General features: G+C 38.4%; 1 protein-coding gene and 1 long non-coding RNA gene across 2 annotated transcripts; one reads left to right on the top strand and one right to left on the bottom strand.

Annotated features, from left to right (window-relative positions):
* Positions 1-12190: 12190 nt before the first annotated feature.
* On the bottom strand, positions 12191-12877 carry LOC129754282 (uncharacterized). The gene is made up of 3 exons (XR_008738995.1): positions 12785-12877; positions 12561-12725; positions 12191-12406 (listed from the first exon to the last, which is right to left on the bottom strand). It is a non-coding gene; the product is annotated as an uncharacterized LOC129754282 (long non-coding RNA).
* A 166-nt stretch (positions 12878-13043) lies between these two features.
* Positions 13044-15440, top strand: LOC129754281 (N6-adenosine-methyltransferase MT-A70-like protein). Its single transcript, XM_055750245.1, has 3 exons — positions 13044-13447; positions 13514-14993; positions 15062-15440. Exons 1-3 carry the CDS (start codon positions 13228-13230, stop codon positions 15174-15176), a joined length of 1815 nt encoding a protein of 604 aa, XP_055606220.1. The 5' UTR covers positions 13044-13227; the 3' UTR covers positions 15177-15440.
* Positions 15441-15607: the final 167 nt, after the last annotated feature.

Raw genomic sequence — 15607 nt, 5'->3', positions numbered from 1 at the left:
AGCTGAGAGAAAAAACGAAACTTAAAGAATATTGCGATAATGGCCTAAGTTAGAAATACTTACCAGATTTTATAAGAACCCTCCTTGCGTTTTCCATATAAACATTGACCAACTCCGTCAATTCTATATGCTGGGAGCACACGTATATGCCGGATCCATCCTTACGGCCACAGAACGCGAGCCATTTTTTGCGTACCGCGGGTTCCTTCGGTAGCTGATGAAAACTCACTGCTCTATTTTGCTTCTTAGCATCGACCTGCGAAATTTTGCAGGATTTTATTCAGCACTTGGTCATTTTTTCATTTAAAAAAATTTATCTAAATCAAAAACTCTTCCGTAATTGCAACCCAAACAACTGTTATGACGTCATTGATGCGAATCAGACCGCATTGCATGCACACCAGTCTGAAGATACTGATGTATTTGTGACAGCATCAAAATATCTCCGCACCTTATGTAAAGCTCATGGGCAGCAACTCACTTTCTAGCTGTACAAAGGTGTCCCTACAATAATGCATGTATGTGTGATGGGAAAGGTAGGAACAGAGAATAGAAACACTGAACAAATAATTCACATTTATTACACGTATTCTTTTTTTTTTTTTTTTTTTTTTTTGTTAGTAAGAAAGTTATAGGAAATGTTAGGGATAGTATAGACGCAGTAGTTAGTACTGCCATTGGCCATAACGTTTTGGTGGCACAACAATCCTTCCACTTCGAGTCATTTGAGGTGCATTTGATGGCGAGTCTGATGACTGACTAGAGAACGAGTGGAATGAATCATCCTCAGATTCGAAGTCACTAAACCCCAGGAAATCAGGATCATCAGTATCAGTAGGTGGAGGAGAATAAGAGATATTTTCAGGGATTATTTCATTGCGTACGTACGGAAGACTTACAACCTTTTGAGATGGAGAATCAACTGTTTTTGGGGATACATTTTCATCAAGTATTATTTCTTCCAAATTTACTTCGCTGTTAACCGTAGGCGATAAGAAACGACGATTTCGACGAAAATGATTTCCAAAGTCATCTTTGACAACATATGATCGATTGTTCACGTTTCTAGTTATAACACCATAGCGCAACTCTCTAGAGTTCTTCCGAAACATGACCTTCTTGTGGTGGATATAGAAAGATATTGAGATAAATAAAATCAAAATAAAAAAAAAAAAAAAAAAAATATATATATATATATATATATATATATATATATATATATATATATATATATATATATATATATATATATATATATATATATATATATATATATATATATATATATATATATATATATATATATATATATATATATATATATATATATATATATATATATATATATATATATATATATATATATATATATATATATATATATATATATATATATATATATATATATATATATATATATATATATATATATATATATATATATATATATATATATATATATATATATATATATATATATATATATATATATATATATATATATATATATATATATATATATATATATATATATATATATATATATATATATATATATATATATATATATATATATATATATATATATATATATATAATATAATATATATATATATATATATATATATATATATATATATATATATATATATATATATATATATATATATATATCACGAATGATATTGATGGATATATTCTATGACAAAAACATTAAACATTATTTGACGTGTAGCAATCAAAAGAACTTAACGAAAGAGCGTTAGGATTCCATAGAGAATACATTTGAAAGAAAGAGAGCGGAAACAAAAAGTGCGCACGAAGGAAAAGAATGTCGTGTTACGCGTCATTCTGTTAACGAAATTTACGAAGAACAGTGGTGTCGTGTTCGCGTTCTGGAAATTATCCGAAAATGAAAGCTCCGAGTACGACAATGGCGCATCTGGTGAAACCTACGTTTGGTAAGTTGGGGAAACTAGTGAAATAGTGAATATATTGTACAAAAGACCATGCAAAAAAAGATTTTCCGCAGCACCATTTCGGTTAAAGATTCGAAACAATCGGAACGAGTGCAATTTGAAAGCCGATGAAAGACTCGCGCTGGATGTTAAATGAATGATACCGATGAAAGACTCGGGGTGATTAACTGTTGATTCGATGAAAGACTCGAATTAAATGGCGTGTGATAATTTCGATGAAAGACTCGGAATAGTTACTTATGGATTGTAGAATTACACCGATGAAAGACTCGGGTAGTTGAATCAAGAATTGATAGAGTGGTCATCCGATGGAAGACTCGGAATTATTAAAGACGAATTCTGCCGATGAAAGACTCGGGCTGATAAACTGATAATTCGATGAAAGACTCGAAAGAATTTTTTCCGATGAAAGACTCGGGCTGATAAAATTATGATTCGATGAAAGACTCGAAAGAAATTTTTCCGATGAAAGACTCGGGCTGATAAACTGATAATTCGATGAAAGACTCGAAAGGAATTTTTCCGATGAAAGACTCGGGCTGATAAATTGACGATTCGATGAAAGACTCGAAAGAAATTTCTCCAATGAATTTTCCAATGAAAGAGTTGGAAATTGTAAAATCCCGCCAGACAGAACTTTTTTTTATTTGATTAGTTTATCAACGAATCGAGGAGATATTTGTAGGTTATCTGATGAAATATTCGGAACATTTACTGACTCATGGAAATATAATTCTGATTTTGTGGATTTATGAATTAATCAAAGTCTCGGGCTGAGACTACTGTTATTTCATGGCTGATCCTATGAAAGACTTGGAATGAATTAAGATCAACCAAAGTATTTTTTTTTTTCAGATGAAAGAGTCTGAACTGTAGAAGCTCGTAACTTAAAGATTACCATCATAAAATCAAACCAAGAAATAATATTCATTCTTGATTTGACTATAATATGCAAATGGAAGCTATTACATAATGATAGAATAGTTCGAAGAAAATGAATACCAATTGAAGAAATTTAGAGGAAAGACGGAGAACATATAACAGAATATATTCCAATAGTAGAGGATGGAAAAAAAAGAAGAAACAGTAAAAATAAATCAAAAGATAAAGAGGAGGAAAAAAAACAAAAGGAAAAGAGAAGAGAAAAGTCTCAAAAGATGTGAGGAAAAGGAAGAGAAAACAAAATTGAACATAAATAATATTCGTTATCGATAGAACTATTTGAGCTAAATAGATCTGATAGTAGATTTTACATGGAAAAGAAAAAAGAGAAAAAAACTGAGAAAAAAAAGGAAATGCCTTGGAATAAGAGGAGAGAAATGGTGCCGATAAATAATAGAAAGTGGAAATAGAAAAAAGAGAAAGAAAAAAAGGAGACACATAGAATAATAGTTCTATAACTGAGCAACAAAATTTAAAATAGAAAATCAGATAAGAATGAGATCTAATAGTTAAGAGGAAAGACGGTGAACATAAAAGTGAATATAATAATAATAGAGGATGAAAAAAAGAAAACAATAGTGAAAATAGAAGAAGATCGGAAAAGAGAAGCAACGAAAATACTGAAGAAATTAGATTCATACCTTCTAATTTCTTCACTAAAAAAAAAGAGAAAATAACAATAAAAAAAAGATAAAAAGGAAAAAAAAAAAATTTAACAAAATTAATATTTGATATTGATAAGAAAGAATAATCAACTTATGAATACAGTATAAATTTACTAATGAAATGTTTATATGAAAGAATTCGATTAATATTGTAACACCGATGAAAGATTCGGATCTTCTGGTCATCCTGTAGTATTGTCTTATATAAACTACAGCAAATGCTGTTTGTTTTGAGAAGAAGACGTATTTGAAAGATTTTAAGTTCCTCACGCAGAATTCAAATTGAGACTAAAGTTTTTTTTTCTGTGTCAGTAGGTTAATTTTGTAAATGAAAAAAGCGGGACATTTTGAGGAAAAAGCGGGACAGCGGGACATTCAACAAAAAAGCGGGACATGTCCCGCTTTTGCGGGACGGATGGCAACCCTATGATAACCTATTTGGCTTCACTTGAGTGGAAGACTGATTGAAGAAAGATAAAAAAAAATTTAAAAGAATAAAAAAACAAATTGAAATAAGAGAAAAGACAGAAAAAAAAATAAAAATAAATGGAAAGAAAAAAATATCATTTGAATATGAAATAGATTTGTAAATAGATATTTGAGAATCGATTTGATTACCAAATAAATAAAGTTTAAGAATCTTTACGAATATTGATATTAGAATAGGTAAAAAAATCATTGATGAAAGATTTAAAAATTTTGGCATATAATAACACAAGAATCTGACGAAATAAGAATATTGATTCAATGATTCAATGAAATTATCAATTCCGATGAAAGATTTCGAGAATGAAAGACTTGGATAAAAAGTTAGATGAAAGGCTCGAATGATATTTATTCTTGATTTGATTAAAATTTTTAAATTTAAGCTATAACATATTGATAGAATAGTTTAAAAAAAATAAATACCAATGAAAGACTCAGAAAATGGATGAGTTTGATTCAAGATTCGCATCATATATAAAAAAAGAAGAACAAGAAAGCTGAATCAATATCTAATTTGACAAGATTATTGTTAGAATGATTAAAAAAAACTCTCAGAGTAGAGGCGGGTAGTATTGTGGTGGATATAGAAAGATATTGAGATAAATAAAATCAAAATAAAATATATATATATATATATATATATATATATATATATATATATATATATATATATATATATATATATATATATATATATATATATATATATATATATATATATATATATATATATATATATATATATATATCACGAATGATATTGATGGATATATTCTATGACAAAAACATTAAACATTATTTGACGTGTAGCAATCAAAAGAACTTAACGAAAGAGCGTTAGGATTCCATAGAGAAAACATTTGAAAGAAAGAGAGCGGAAACAAAAAGTGCGCACGAAGGAAAAGAATGTCGTGTTACGCGTCATTCTGTTAACGAAATTTACGAAGAACAGTGGTGTCGTGTTCGCGTTCTGGAAATTATCCGAAAATGAAAGCTCCGAGTACGACACTTCTGTCCCACTATCAACAGTGACAAAGGCTTTGCATTTCTATCATAGTACTTCTTCTGGTTCTCACGCTTTTTTTTGTGTTTACGACTTATTAATGTATTATTAACATCAAGCTTGACCAACAGCGACTCATCAATCGGTAAACGGGTTTTCAACTGCCTTCCAAAGAACAGTTGGGAGGGAGACATCTGCATGCTAGCTACTGGCGTTGTATTGTATTCCAGAAGACGATATTGGTATTGTTCTACATCATCGGCCTCATAACACCTTTTTAGTATATTCTTGGCGATTGCAACTGCTTTCTCGGCAAGACCATTGCTCTGAGGATAACGAGGACTCGAAAACTTCAATGATATGTTGTTCCTGTTTGCATAAATACTTATCGCATTCCAATGAATTGAACGGCACGTTATCACTGCGAATTTCTGTAGGGTAACCATAATGATCAAACATTTTATCAAATATCTTACATACACTGGACATTGTTTTATCTGGCAGTTTATCACAACAAATCCAGCCTGAATAAGCATCAATAACCACTAACCAGTCGTGACCACCATATTCGAAGATGTCAGTGGAAACTTTTTGAAAAGGATAGTCTGGAAGTGAGTCTTGTTCGAGGGGCTCTTTCTGGTTGTTTCGTTTGAATTTTTCACAAATTATACATGTTTCTACTAATTCTTTCGGATCATTCGTCATACATGGCCAGAAGAACTGCATTCTGGCTCTGGCAAGTGTTTTTTCGATCCCGAGATGTGGTGCATGAAGCCATTTGCAGATAAGCGCTTGCAATTCGGTTGGAATAACTAGTCTATGGTTTTTGAAAAGTAATCCGTTTTCATAATGCAACTCTTGACGAAATTTATAGAAGAGTTGACCTAAGTCATCCAGAGCGTGAAACGAAGGCCATCCACATCGGACATATGTAACGATCCGCATGTACCGTTCATCCTTACTCAGAGTCTCTATATAGCGGTTATAATTCTCTTCGGACATGCATGCACGTTTAGTTAAACTGTGTACCATTCCTTCAAGCTGCGGGTCACTTTCTTCAGTAGTTTTTAAAGCAGCTCTTGATAAGCAATCTGCTACTAGCATATTTTTTCCTGGTAAATACACCAGAGATAATCCTGGATATTTGAGCAAAGCTAAAAACATTCGTTGCAATCGTGGAGTGACGTCATCTATATCCCGCTTAATAAGGCTCTCGAGTGGTTTATGATCAGATTCTACCACGAATTCTCTTCCGTATAAGAAATTATGAAACCGAGTGCACGCGAAAACGACAGCGAGCAACTCTTTCTCAATTTGAGCCCATTTCTGCTCACTTTGGGTCAACGTACGAGATGCAAACGCAACAGGACCATTATCTTGCAAAAGTACACATCCTAGACCATCTTTTGAGCTGTCTGTTTGCACCTTACATGGTTTTGTGGGATCAAAAATTGCTAGCACCGGTGCCTTCCCTAATGACTCGCATTTATCGCTGAACTCTTCATCATGTTTAGCTGTCCAGTTCCATTCGACTCCATTGTGAGTTAGGTTACGTAGATTGGCAGTACGCTTAGACAAATTTGGGATAAATTTTGCCAAATATTTTAGCAATCCAAGAAGTCTGGAAACATCTGTCACGTTAGTTGGTTTAGGCATGTGCGTAACTGCTTTAACATCCTTGTCTAAGGGAGATATTTCTCCTTCGCCAATTGTATGGCCCATAAATTTTACCCGTTTCTGACGGTACTGTAATTTATCTGGGTTAAATTTAACATTATTTTGCAAAGCTCTATCTACAACTCGAGACAAAATCAGATCATGTTCATGCTCATCAATTCCTGCAATCGCCATGTCGTCAAAATAGATCTCTACACCAGCTATGTCACCAAATATTTGCACCATCCGTCGTTGGAACATTTCAGGTGCGCTATTCAATCCAAATGGAACTCTATTCCATCTGAATCTCCCAAAAGGGGTCATAAATGTTGTCAAATTTGAACTTTGCTCATCTAGTTTCATTTGCCAAAACCCGCTACTCAAGTCCAATACAGAAAATACACTTTTACCTGACAAACGACTGAACAGATCTTCTTGCGTAGGAATCAAATAATGTTCTCGCTTAATACACAGGTTAAGGGGTTTGGGATCTAGACATATACGCAACATGCCGTTAGGCTTTTCAACCACCTGCATATTACTTACCCAATCTGTGGGGTAATCGACCGGAGAAATTATATTTTGCTTAACCATGTGATCCAACTCTTCCTTAACTCGGTCATACAACGCCAGAGGTATTCGTTTTTTATAATGTAATGTTGGGATAGAATTAGGTTTCATCGAAATGGAGTTTGTCCCGGGAAACTCTCCCAAACCCTCGAAGAGATCGATAAAACGGTTCACAAAATCATTCTTATTATTTGGAATATCTAAATTTTTATTAATATTACACAACCGTCTAATTAAACCAAATTCACTACAAGTATTAAGTCCAAGAAGGGGTTCGAATCCATCATCAACAATCAAGAACTGAGCAGACTGGGGAACGTTTGTTAAGGGGTCGAGACAAGTCAGTTGTGCTTTTCCATGGATGTTTATTCTATTACTACTATAATCATATACGGGACCATCTTCAAAGCACTTAATAGGACCACCTAGTTTCTTAAAGATGTTTAAAGGGACGCAATTCACATCTGAGCCGGTGTCCAATTTAAAATCGATGGGTAAATTATTAATATGATAAGTCTTTTTCCATCTTTTCACGGGGGTACATTCATGGACACTAGAGCTTACTCTGTAGGGGATAGGGGAATCATTTTTCACACTACATGCATTATAGACCTCATTTATCTTACCTGCGTCAGTCCAGTTAATTGATTGCACAGAATTTCTCCATCCACCGGGTGGAGTCGCCTGGTTGACCCTGTTGTGGTTTCCTCCAGATGAGAGTGCCTGGTTGGCACGGTTGCTCCTTCCTCCGGTTGGGGTCGCCTGGTTGACCCGGTTTCCATTCGTTTCCTCCTTCTTGCGACAGAACGCTTTAAAATGCCCGAGTGCTCCACAAGAATGGCACACGGCTTTTGATGCTGCACAAGTTTGACGATGATAACGAGTGTACGGCTTTCCACAATTATAACAAGTTTTTCGAGTAATCGAATCTACAGATTCCTGGTTGTTCACTTCTGCCTGGTTCTGCTGTACTGCCTTCACTTCTAACGGCCCAGCTTTTCGATCGAGTAGCTGCCTGTTTTCTGATGCCGCCTCAAAAATTTTACAAATTTCGATTACTTTCGGCAAGGGATCATCCTTTCCATCCAGTAATTTTAGCTGCAGTTTCTTGTTTTGGACGCCTATTATAATCCTGTCACGAATCATTCGGTCTGAATATGGCATCTGGCAACCAGTGCACTTAAAATCGCAAAACTGCACCTGTGTGCGTAACTCCGTTTCAAAGTCACCGAACGACTGTTTTTCTTTTTGTGTCACTAGATTAAACTTAAAGGCTTCCATTGCCACATTCCTACGTGGCAAACAGTAGTTGTCAAACGCCGAAATTACTTCTGTTAGCGTACGTGTTGCATTTCGATTACGATCGTCTATTTCACCAACACCATCATTATCACCAGCAACAGCAAGCCCAACACCAACACCCGCAACAGCGGCACCTCCATCATCAGCGTCTTCTCTAAACATGTCTTCCACATTTCCATCATTCGGATACAAAGTATTTTAAATCTCCACTCCTCGATGCCCAATCAGCCATAAGAATGTTGCAATCTTGTTTGCTTCACTTTCTCCCATTTTGTTGTTTGCTCTCAGGTAGATAGCAAACGACTGCTTCCAGCGGGGCCATTCTTTCGCGAGATTCGCCGTGTCCAGTGGCTGAGGCAAACGCATGTCGATTCCAGACGCCATCTTGAACACCAACGCGAACTTTTATTCCGCTCCCGAAACTAATTGCGTAATTCGAAAAACTTTTAACTGCACGAGTGAGATTGCGATTATTACGACTTCCGCATCCCACTTCTGACACCATGTAATAATTCTTCAACTAAGGTAGTCAGAAAACAATATTTATTACACGTCGGTTAAATTACATGTTGTCGGTTCTTCACTTCTAAATTGACTGACGCAGCAACTCACTTTCTAGCTGTACAAAGGTGTCCCTACAATAATGCATGTATGTGTGATGGGAAAGGTAGGAACAGAGAATAGAAACACTGAACAAATAATTCACATTTATTACAGAATGACTTGTAAGATGACCTGTACCCTTGGAGACCTTGGTTCTGCCTTATGATTCCTTCTTCCATCACGACAATAAGCCCTAGCTCATGCCCTAGCTGCGGGCCTTGCAAGCCCGTGACTACAAAAAACACAAGCAACGAACAACAAATTTCGGATGGAACACGCGACGAAAAGGGACTAGCAATTGGAAACTTGGCCAACAAATTGAAGAGCCGCAAATTCGACATCGTAGCGCTGTAGGAGGTATGCTGGAAGGGCTCCACGGTACGAACGTACCCAGGCAACACACACGAGCTTGGAACAGCTTTTATAGTGATGGGAAAGAAGCAAAAGCGCGTGATCTGGTGGTGGCCGATCAACCCACGAATGTGGTTGAGAATCAGGGCCTCGTCTTCAACATCAGCTTCATCAACGTGCACAGCCCTCACCTAGGAAGTACCGGTGACGACAAAGATGAATTCTATGCTCAGCTGGAGCGTGCATACGACCGCTGCTCAAAACAAATTGACAATTGAAAGGTTCAGTGCGCACCAGCTGATCAACGGAAACGGCCTCAGACTTATAGCTTTCGCCGCCTCCAAACGAATGTCCGTATGTAGCACCTTTTTCCAGCATCGCCTCCTACACAAGTCCACCTGGAGATCACCATATCAAACGCAATCACAGATCGACCACGTTTTGATAGACAGCCGGATTTGATAGACTTCTCGGACATTATCGATCCTGTCGAGGCGCCAACATCGAGTCCGACCACTATCTGGTGATGGTGAAGATGCGCCCAAAACTCTCCGTAGTGAACAACATACGAAACCGAAGACTGAAGCAACCTGAGGTCGCGGCAGACTACGCGCAATCGCTCGAAGCAGCGCTGCCGGCAGAGGGCGAGCTTCATGAAGCCCCTCTCGATTACTGTTGAGATCCCATCAAGACAGGCATCACAGTGCTTCGAAGAACGTCATTGGTCATGTGCAACGAACTCGACGGAACGACTGGTTCGACGGGGAGTGTAGGAGGACGATGGGCGAAGAGAATGCCGCGCGGGCGGCAGTAGTGCAAACAGGCACCTGTCGAAATGTGGAAAATCATCGATAGCGGAAGAGGCAGCGAGTCCGAACTTTCCAGGAGAAAAAGCGCCGGATGAGAAAGAAGAAAAAGGGCCGCTCCTTCACGCTCGAGGAGCTGGAGCAGCTGTATCGTTCTCAAGAAACACGAAAGTTCTATCAGAAACTCAACGCATCCCGCAAAGGCTTCGTGCCGCAAGCCGAAATGTGCCGGGATAAGGACGGTGGCATCCTGACGAACAATCGTGAGGTGATCAAACAGCACTACGATGAACACCTGAACGGCGCGCATGCGGGAGATCAAGACGGTGGGGGAAGGTACATCACCGACGTAGCCAACGTCGCGACGTACAGGAGCCACTTCCAACGATGAGTGAAGTTAAGCAAGCCATTCACCAGCTGAATAGCAACAAATCGGCCGGGAAGGATAGCATCGCAGCTGAACTCATTAAAATGGGCCCGGACAAGTTGGCCGATTGCCTAAACCGGTTGATGGTAGGGATCTGGGACACAGAACAGCTACCGGAGGAGTGGAAGGAGGGGGTAATATACCCCATCTAAAAGGAAAGCAACAAATTGGACTGTGAGAACGACCACGATCACTGAGCGATCACTGTCCTGAATGCCGCCTACAAAGTGCTGTCCTGAATCCTACTCCGTCGCCTAACGCCACAAGCAAACAGATTCGTGGGAAGTAACCAGGCCGGCTTCATGGAGGGACGGTCAACGACGGACCAGATCTTCACATTACGGAAAATCCTCCAAAAATGCCGTGAACACCATGTCCCTACGCACCATCTATTCATCGACTTCAAAGCCGCTTACGACACGATCGACCGAGCTATGGAAAACCATGGATGAAAACAGCTTTTCCGGGAAGCTGACAAGATTGATCAAGGCGACGATTTCTAAATTAATAACACCTTTGCTTTTAAATGTACCCGTAATATTTAATCTTACCTGTACAAAAAAGTCTGTAAACGGTGATAGATAAACAATATGAATAATTTTTACCTGGAAAATTTATGTTTTAAACCGCAAAGCGTTCATAATCAAAGTCGAACTACTGAAAGTGCACCACACAAGTCACCTAAAAAGTCGATCGCGAGATCGACGCTAGTCAAATTTTCCTACTGGGTTGGACGTGCAATATTTTCTGCTTTAAAATTTACTGGCAACATTCGATGCTCCACGCTCACGCAGGGCCATGTTAAACCATTAACGCTTGAAAAATAACCATAATCGAAGTTTTGTGGGTTAAGTCGTTTTATGAGTTTTCAGTGAAAACTCATAAAATGGGATTTCAAAGAGAACTTGAATAATGGTTATTTTTCAAACGTAATACCAAATCTGAATAATGGTTAAAAAACAACCGTTTTGGGGAAAGGGAACGTGATTCTTTCTTATCAGAATTAGAAAAAAGGATTTACTTAATAAATTTAGTAATTTGAAACGTATTACGATAAATAGATTTTTATTGTTATTTATTTAATTGGAATAAGTTGATTTAGAATAACAATTGTTATTAATTTAACAATTTACATCTGACTAGAAAATTATTCTTAAAATGGTACTGAAACTGGGGGACCAAACGAGTGGCAAACAGCCACTTGCCTTTCAACAGGAACGTCCATCGGTTCTTGAAGCTGATTCCAATTTGTTCTTGTGAGTATCCAGACCCAATATAACCTGATGCTTTTACCCATAGCTTGGATTATATCGAAACGGGTAACCTGAAAAAAAACGAAAAAAAAAATTACTGTAAAAACTGAAAACGCAATGAGGACATACGATTGTACATTTACAAAGTTATTCTGGGCCCCAGCTGTGTTTCAGACTCTCCAACATTCGTACACCAACATCCGATCGGGAAGTTGTACTGTTTTTAGTGGATCCTCCGATAAGAACTGGGCAATTCCGGTAGTGTTTTTGGGTTTCGGAAGAAGCACAAAATCGATTTCCAATTTTCTGTGGACCAAACATCACTGTGTTCAAATCGATTTTTGGTGGAGCTGATTCATATCCCTGGGGAGAAGCATTTACTAATTTAATTGAATCGGATACAATTCAGTAATCATTAATTTTTTAGGTTATAATATCTATCAGTCCTCTCAACCCATTTCCTAATTAATAAAATTTCCTACTTACATATGACTAAAAGTATAGAAAATAAACTCACCTTTTACGCTTTGAATATCTCTTCAAACTTGAGTTCCAAATCCGGATCTTTTTTGTTCTTATCGGGTGGTCTTTTCGGTACATTTTTCCGCTGCTGTTGATGATAGATATTCTCCGCATATCTCTCGATGGTTCCGCGTTCAAACAACGATTGTATAAAATGAAACTAAAATGTGAATCGTAAAAATTATGATGAACACAATGCTATAATAGAAAATAATTTACCTTTGGAACTTTGTTGCGAAATTATAGGAAGAAAAACGGAGCCCGATCATTTGAGTCACTAAAAAAACAATGGCGGAACGAAAATGTTCGCTTGTATATTGAAATTTTAACCATTTTTTCGGTTTTCCACCCAAACTTCGAATATGCTTGAAATTTAACAATTCATTCTGGTTGAAAAATAACAATTTTTGACGTTTTCAGAAGAAAACCATAAAACGGTTAAATAAAACTCGGAAATGGTTATAAAAAAACGAGCGTGCTGTCAAAATCAAAACGGCATTTTTTGTTTACCATAATCGGTCGCGTTTCTTGCGTCTTTTTGCGTATAAACAAACTGTTAATTCGGATTAATTTGGGCAAATTCGGGGGCCATTACCTTCGGGGTTACTTATGCTAACCGGCGGGACCATACCCCACTATCAACGGCAGCAGCAACACCAAACATGTCCTCCTGGGAAGACATCCAAGCGGTGAAGGTGAAGCGCAATACGCTTCGGGAGCGGCTGGAGAAGCGCAAGAAGGAACGCCAGGATTTGATGCTTGGCGGGGGAAGCAGCCCCGGTCCCAGTGTGGTGGGTGGTCTCATCAAAACGGAAGCTGGTGCCAGTGGTCTGGTGGACGACAAGAGCAAGGTGCTGCTGGCGGCAATTAAACTGGAACAAGGTAATTTCTCTTCATACTTATCGGTGTGTTATGTAGATTAATGCGATATTTTTTTGTTTTTTTTAGCTGACATCGACAACGAAATTGAAAAAACCTTGGTGCGAGTTCTGTCGGATCGGACTTTGATATTGCCCACCAACTCGTCTCAGATTGCACAGCGAGTTGAAAAGCTGATACTGAAACCGACGCCCAGCGATTCGGTTCTGTACTATTTGCAGAAATTGGCCGGACAAAATTTGGTCAGCATCAAGGAAGTTAGTATCGGAGCTAGCACCGGATATGAGATTATATCCGCTGAACATGCTAGTCTGCAGGTTCTGTACGATGATTTGCTTTCGAACCACAGCGATAGGGAAAGTATTAAGAGAAAGGCCATCAAGGATGAGCCCGATGGGGAAAGTAAGATGGCCAAGTTGAGTTGTACTTCTAGCACCGGGAAGGACGATTCCCAAAAGAAGCCAGGCGAATCGAGTGCTTTAACGTCCGATATTATGTCGCTACTGTCGCTGCCTTCGACAAGAGAAAAACAGAGCAAACAGGTGGGAGAAGAAATTTTGGAACTGCTGACAAAACCAACGGCCAAGGAACGATCGTTGGCGGAAAAGTTCAAATCTCAGGGTGGAGCTCAGGTGATGGAATTTTGTCCCCATGGAACGAGGATCGAATGCCTAAGGTCCCTGGAAGCCGCAAACGATGCTCATCTCAAGGCGAAAGATGAAGACGATGATGATGACGTTATCATAAGCGATGATAACAACGGTTTCGAACTTGTTGAAATTAAGAAGGAGCCTCAAGAGAACAAGTTCCAATGCAACAAATTGCACTTCAAAAAGATCATTCAATCTCACACGGATGAATCGCTGGGAGACTGTAGTTTCTTAAACACGTGCTTTCACATGGACACGTGCAAATACGTTCACTATGAGGTGGACACCTTCATTGGGCAAAACACGGGTTCCAAATTTGAAACTGAAGGCCCCCTGGCAGGCAAACGTACTGTCGATCCATGTGCGACCCTCTATCCTCCTCAGTGGATTCAATGTGATCTGCGATATCTGGATATGACTGTCCTGGGAAAATTTGCAGTAGTCATGGCCGATCCTCCCTGGGACATCCACATGGAACTACCATATGGAACGATGTCCGATGACGAGATGAGACAGCTGGGAGTTCCGGCACTGCAAGACGATGGGTTGATATTCCTGTGGGTCACGGGACGCGCCATGGAACTGGGACGCGAGTGCCTCAAACTTTGGGGCTACGAGCGCGTTGACGAGTTGATTTGGGTTAAAACTAACCAGTTGCAGCGAATAATCCGCACCGGACGCACCGGCCATTGGTTGAACCATGGAAAAGAGCACTGCCTTGTGGGGATGAAAGGCAATCCGCCGAATCTGAACCGTGGACTGGATTGCGATGTCATTGTGGCCGAAGTTCGTGCCACCAGTCACAAACCGGACGAAATCTATGGCATCATCGAGCGGCTGAGTCCCGGAACGCGGAAGATCGAACTGTTTGGCCGGCCCCATAATGTGCAGCCGAATTGGTACGTATTTTTTTCTAAAATTTTTGAAGGAAATCTTTTCTAGTAGGTATTATTCTTTCTTCCGACAGGATAACCCTCGGCAACCAGTTGGACGGTATTCGACTGGTGGATCCGGAGTTGATAAGTTCTTTTCAGAAGCGCTATCCCGACGGAAACTGCATGACACCGGGCAAAAATCCCTGACTTTTTGTGGATGAGCAAACGATTATTGCTGTTTTTTGATTTATGGTTTACAATTTATATAACTGCGCGCAGATGAAGGTGGGGCATCAGCGGGCCATGCGAGGAGATAATGGTGGATCAAAATTTGTCTTTGGACCAGAACTATTGTTACGTGTGCATGGACGCATGACGAGTATAATAAATCCTCTATTCTCTACGCTGTTTTTTTTTTAAAGTAAGTTTAAAACCAGAATGCTTCAATAAAGTATTGATTTGTACTTTCAACCAATGGTAGTTGTTTGTTTCTCTAAGTAATCAGGATCCTCAACTGTATACAAATTCTGATTCGAATGAACAACTATCGAGGCAAACTCTATTGGCATCCAACCATAAAATTTATGACGAAAAACGAGTTTTTGAATAGTTTTGAATTTTAAAATGGTGTGAAACAT

Source organism: Uranotaenia lowii, chromosome 3 (genome assembly GCF_029784155.1).
Source record: "Uranotaenia lowii strain MFRU-FL chromosome 3, ASM2978415v1, whole genome shotgun sequence".
NCBI lineage: Eukaryota > Metazoa > Arthropoda > Insecta > Diptera > Culicidae > Uranotaenia > Uranotaenia lowii.
The sequence above is the reverse complement of the archived record's forward strand: the minus strand, read 5'-3'. Positions and strand labels throughout refer to the sequence as shown.

What these genes read in the sequence shown, in the direction of transcription:
- LOC129754281 (XM_055750245.1), top strand. Translation starts at nt 13,228, where the DNA reads ATGTCCTCCTGGGAAGACATCCAAGCGGTGAAGGTGAAGCGCAATACG. An exon ending in GGCAATTAAACTGGAACAAG is followed by an intron (nt 13,448 to 13,513) that starts GTAATTTCTCTT and finishes TGTTTTTTTTAG; the next exon opens with CTGACATCGACAACGAAATT. An exon ending in CATAATGTGCAGCCGAATTG is followed by an intron (nt 14,994 to 15,061) that starts GTACGTATTTTT and finishes TTCTTCCGACAG; the next exon opens with GATAACCCTCGGCAACCAGT.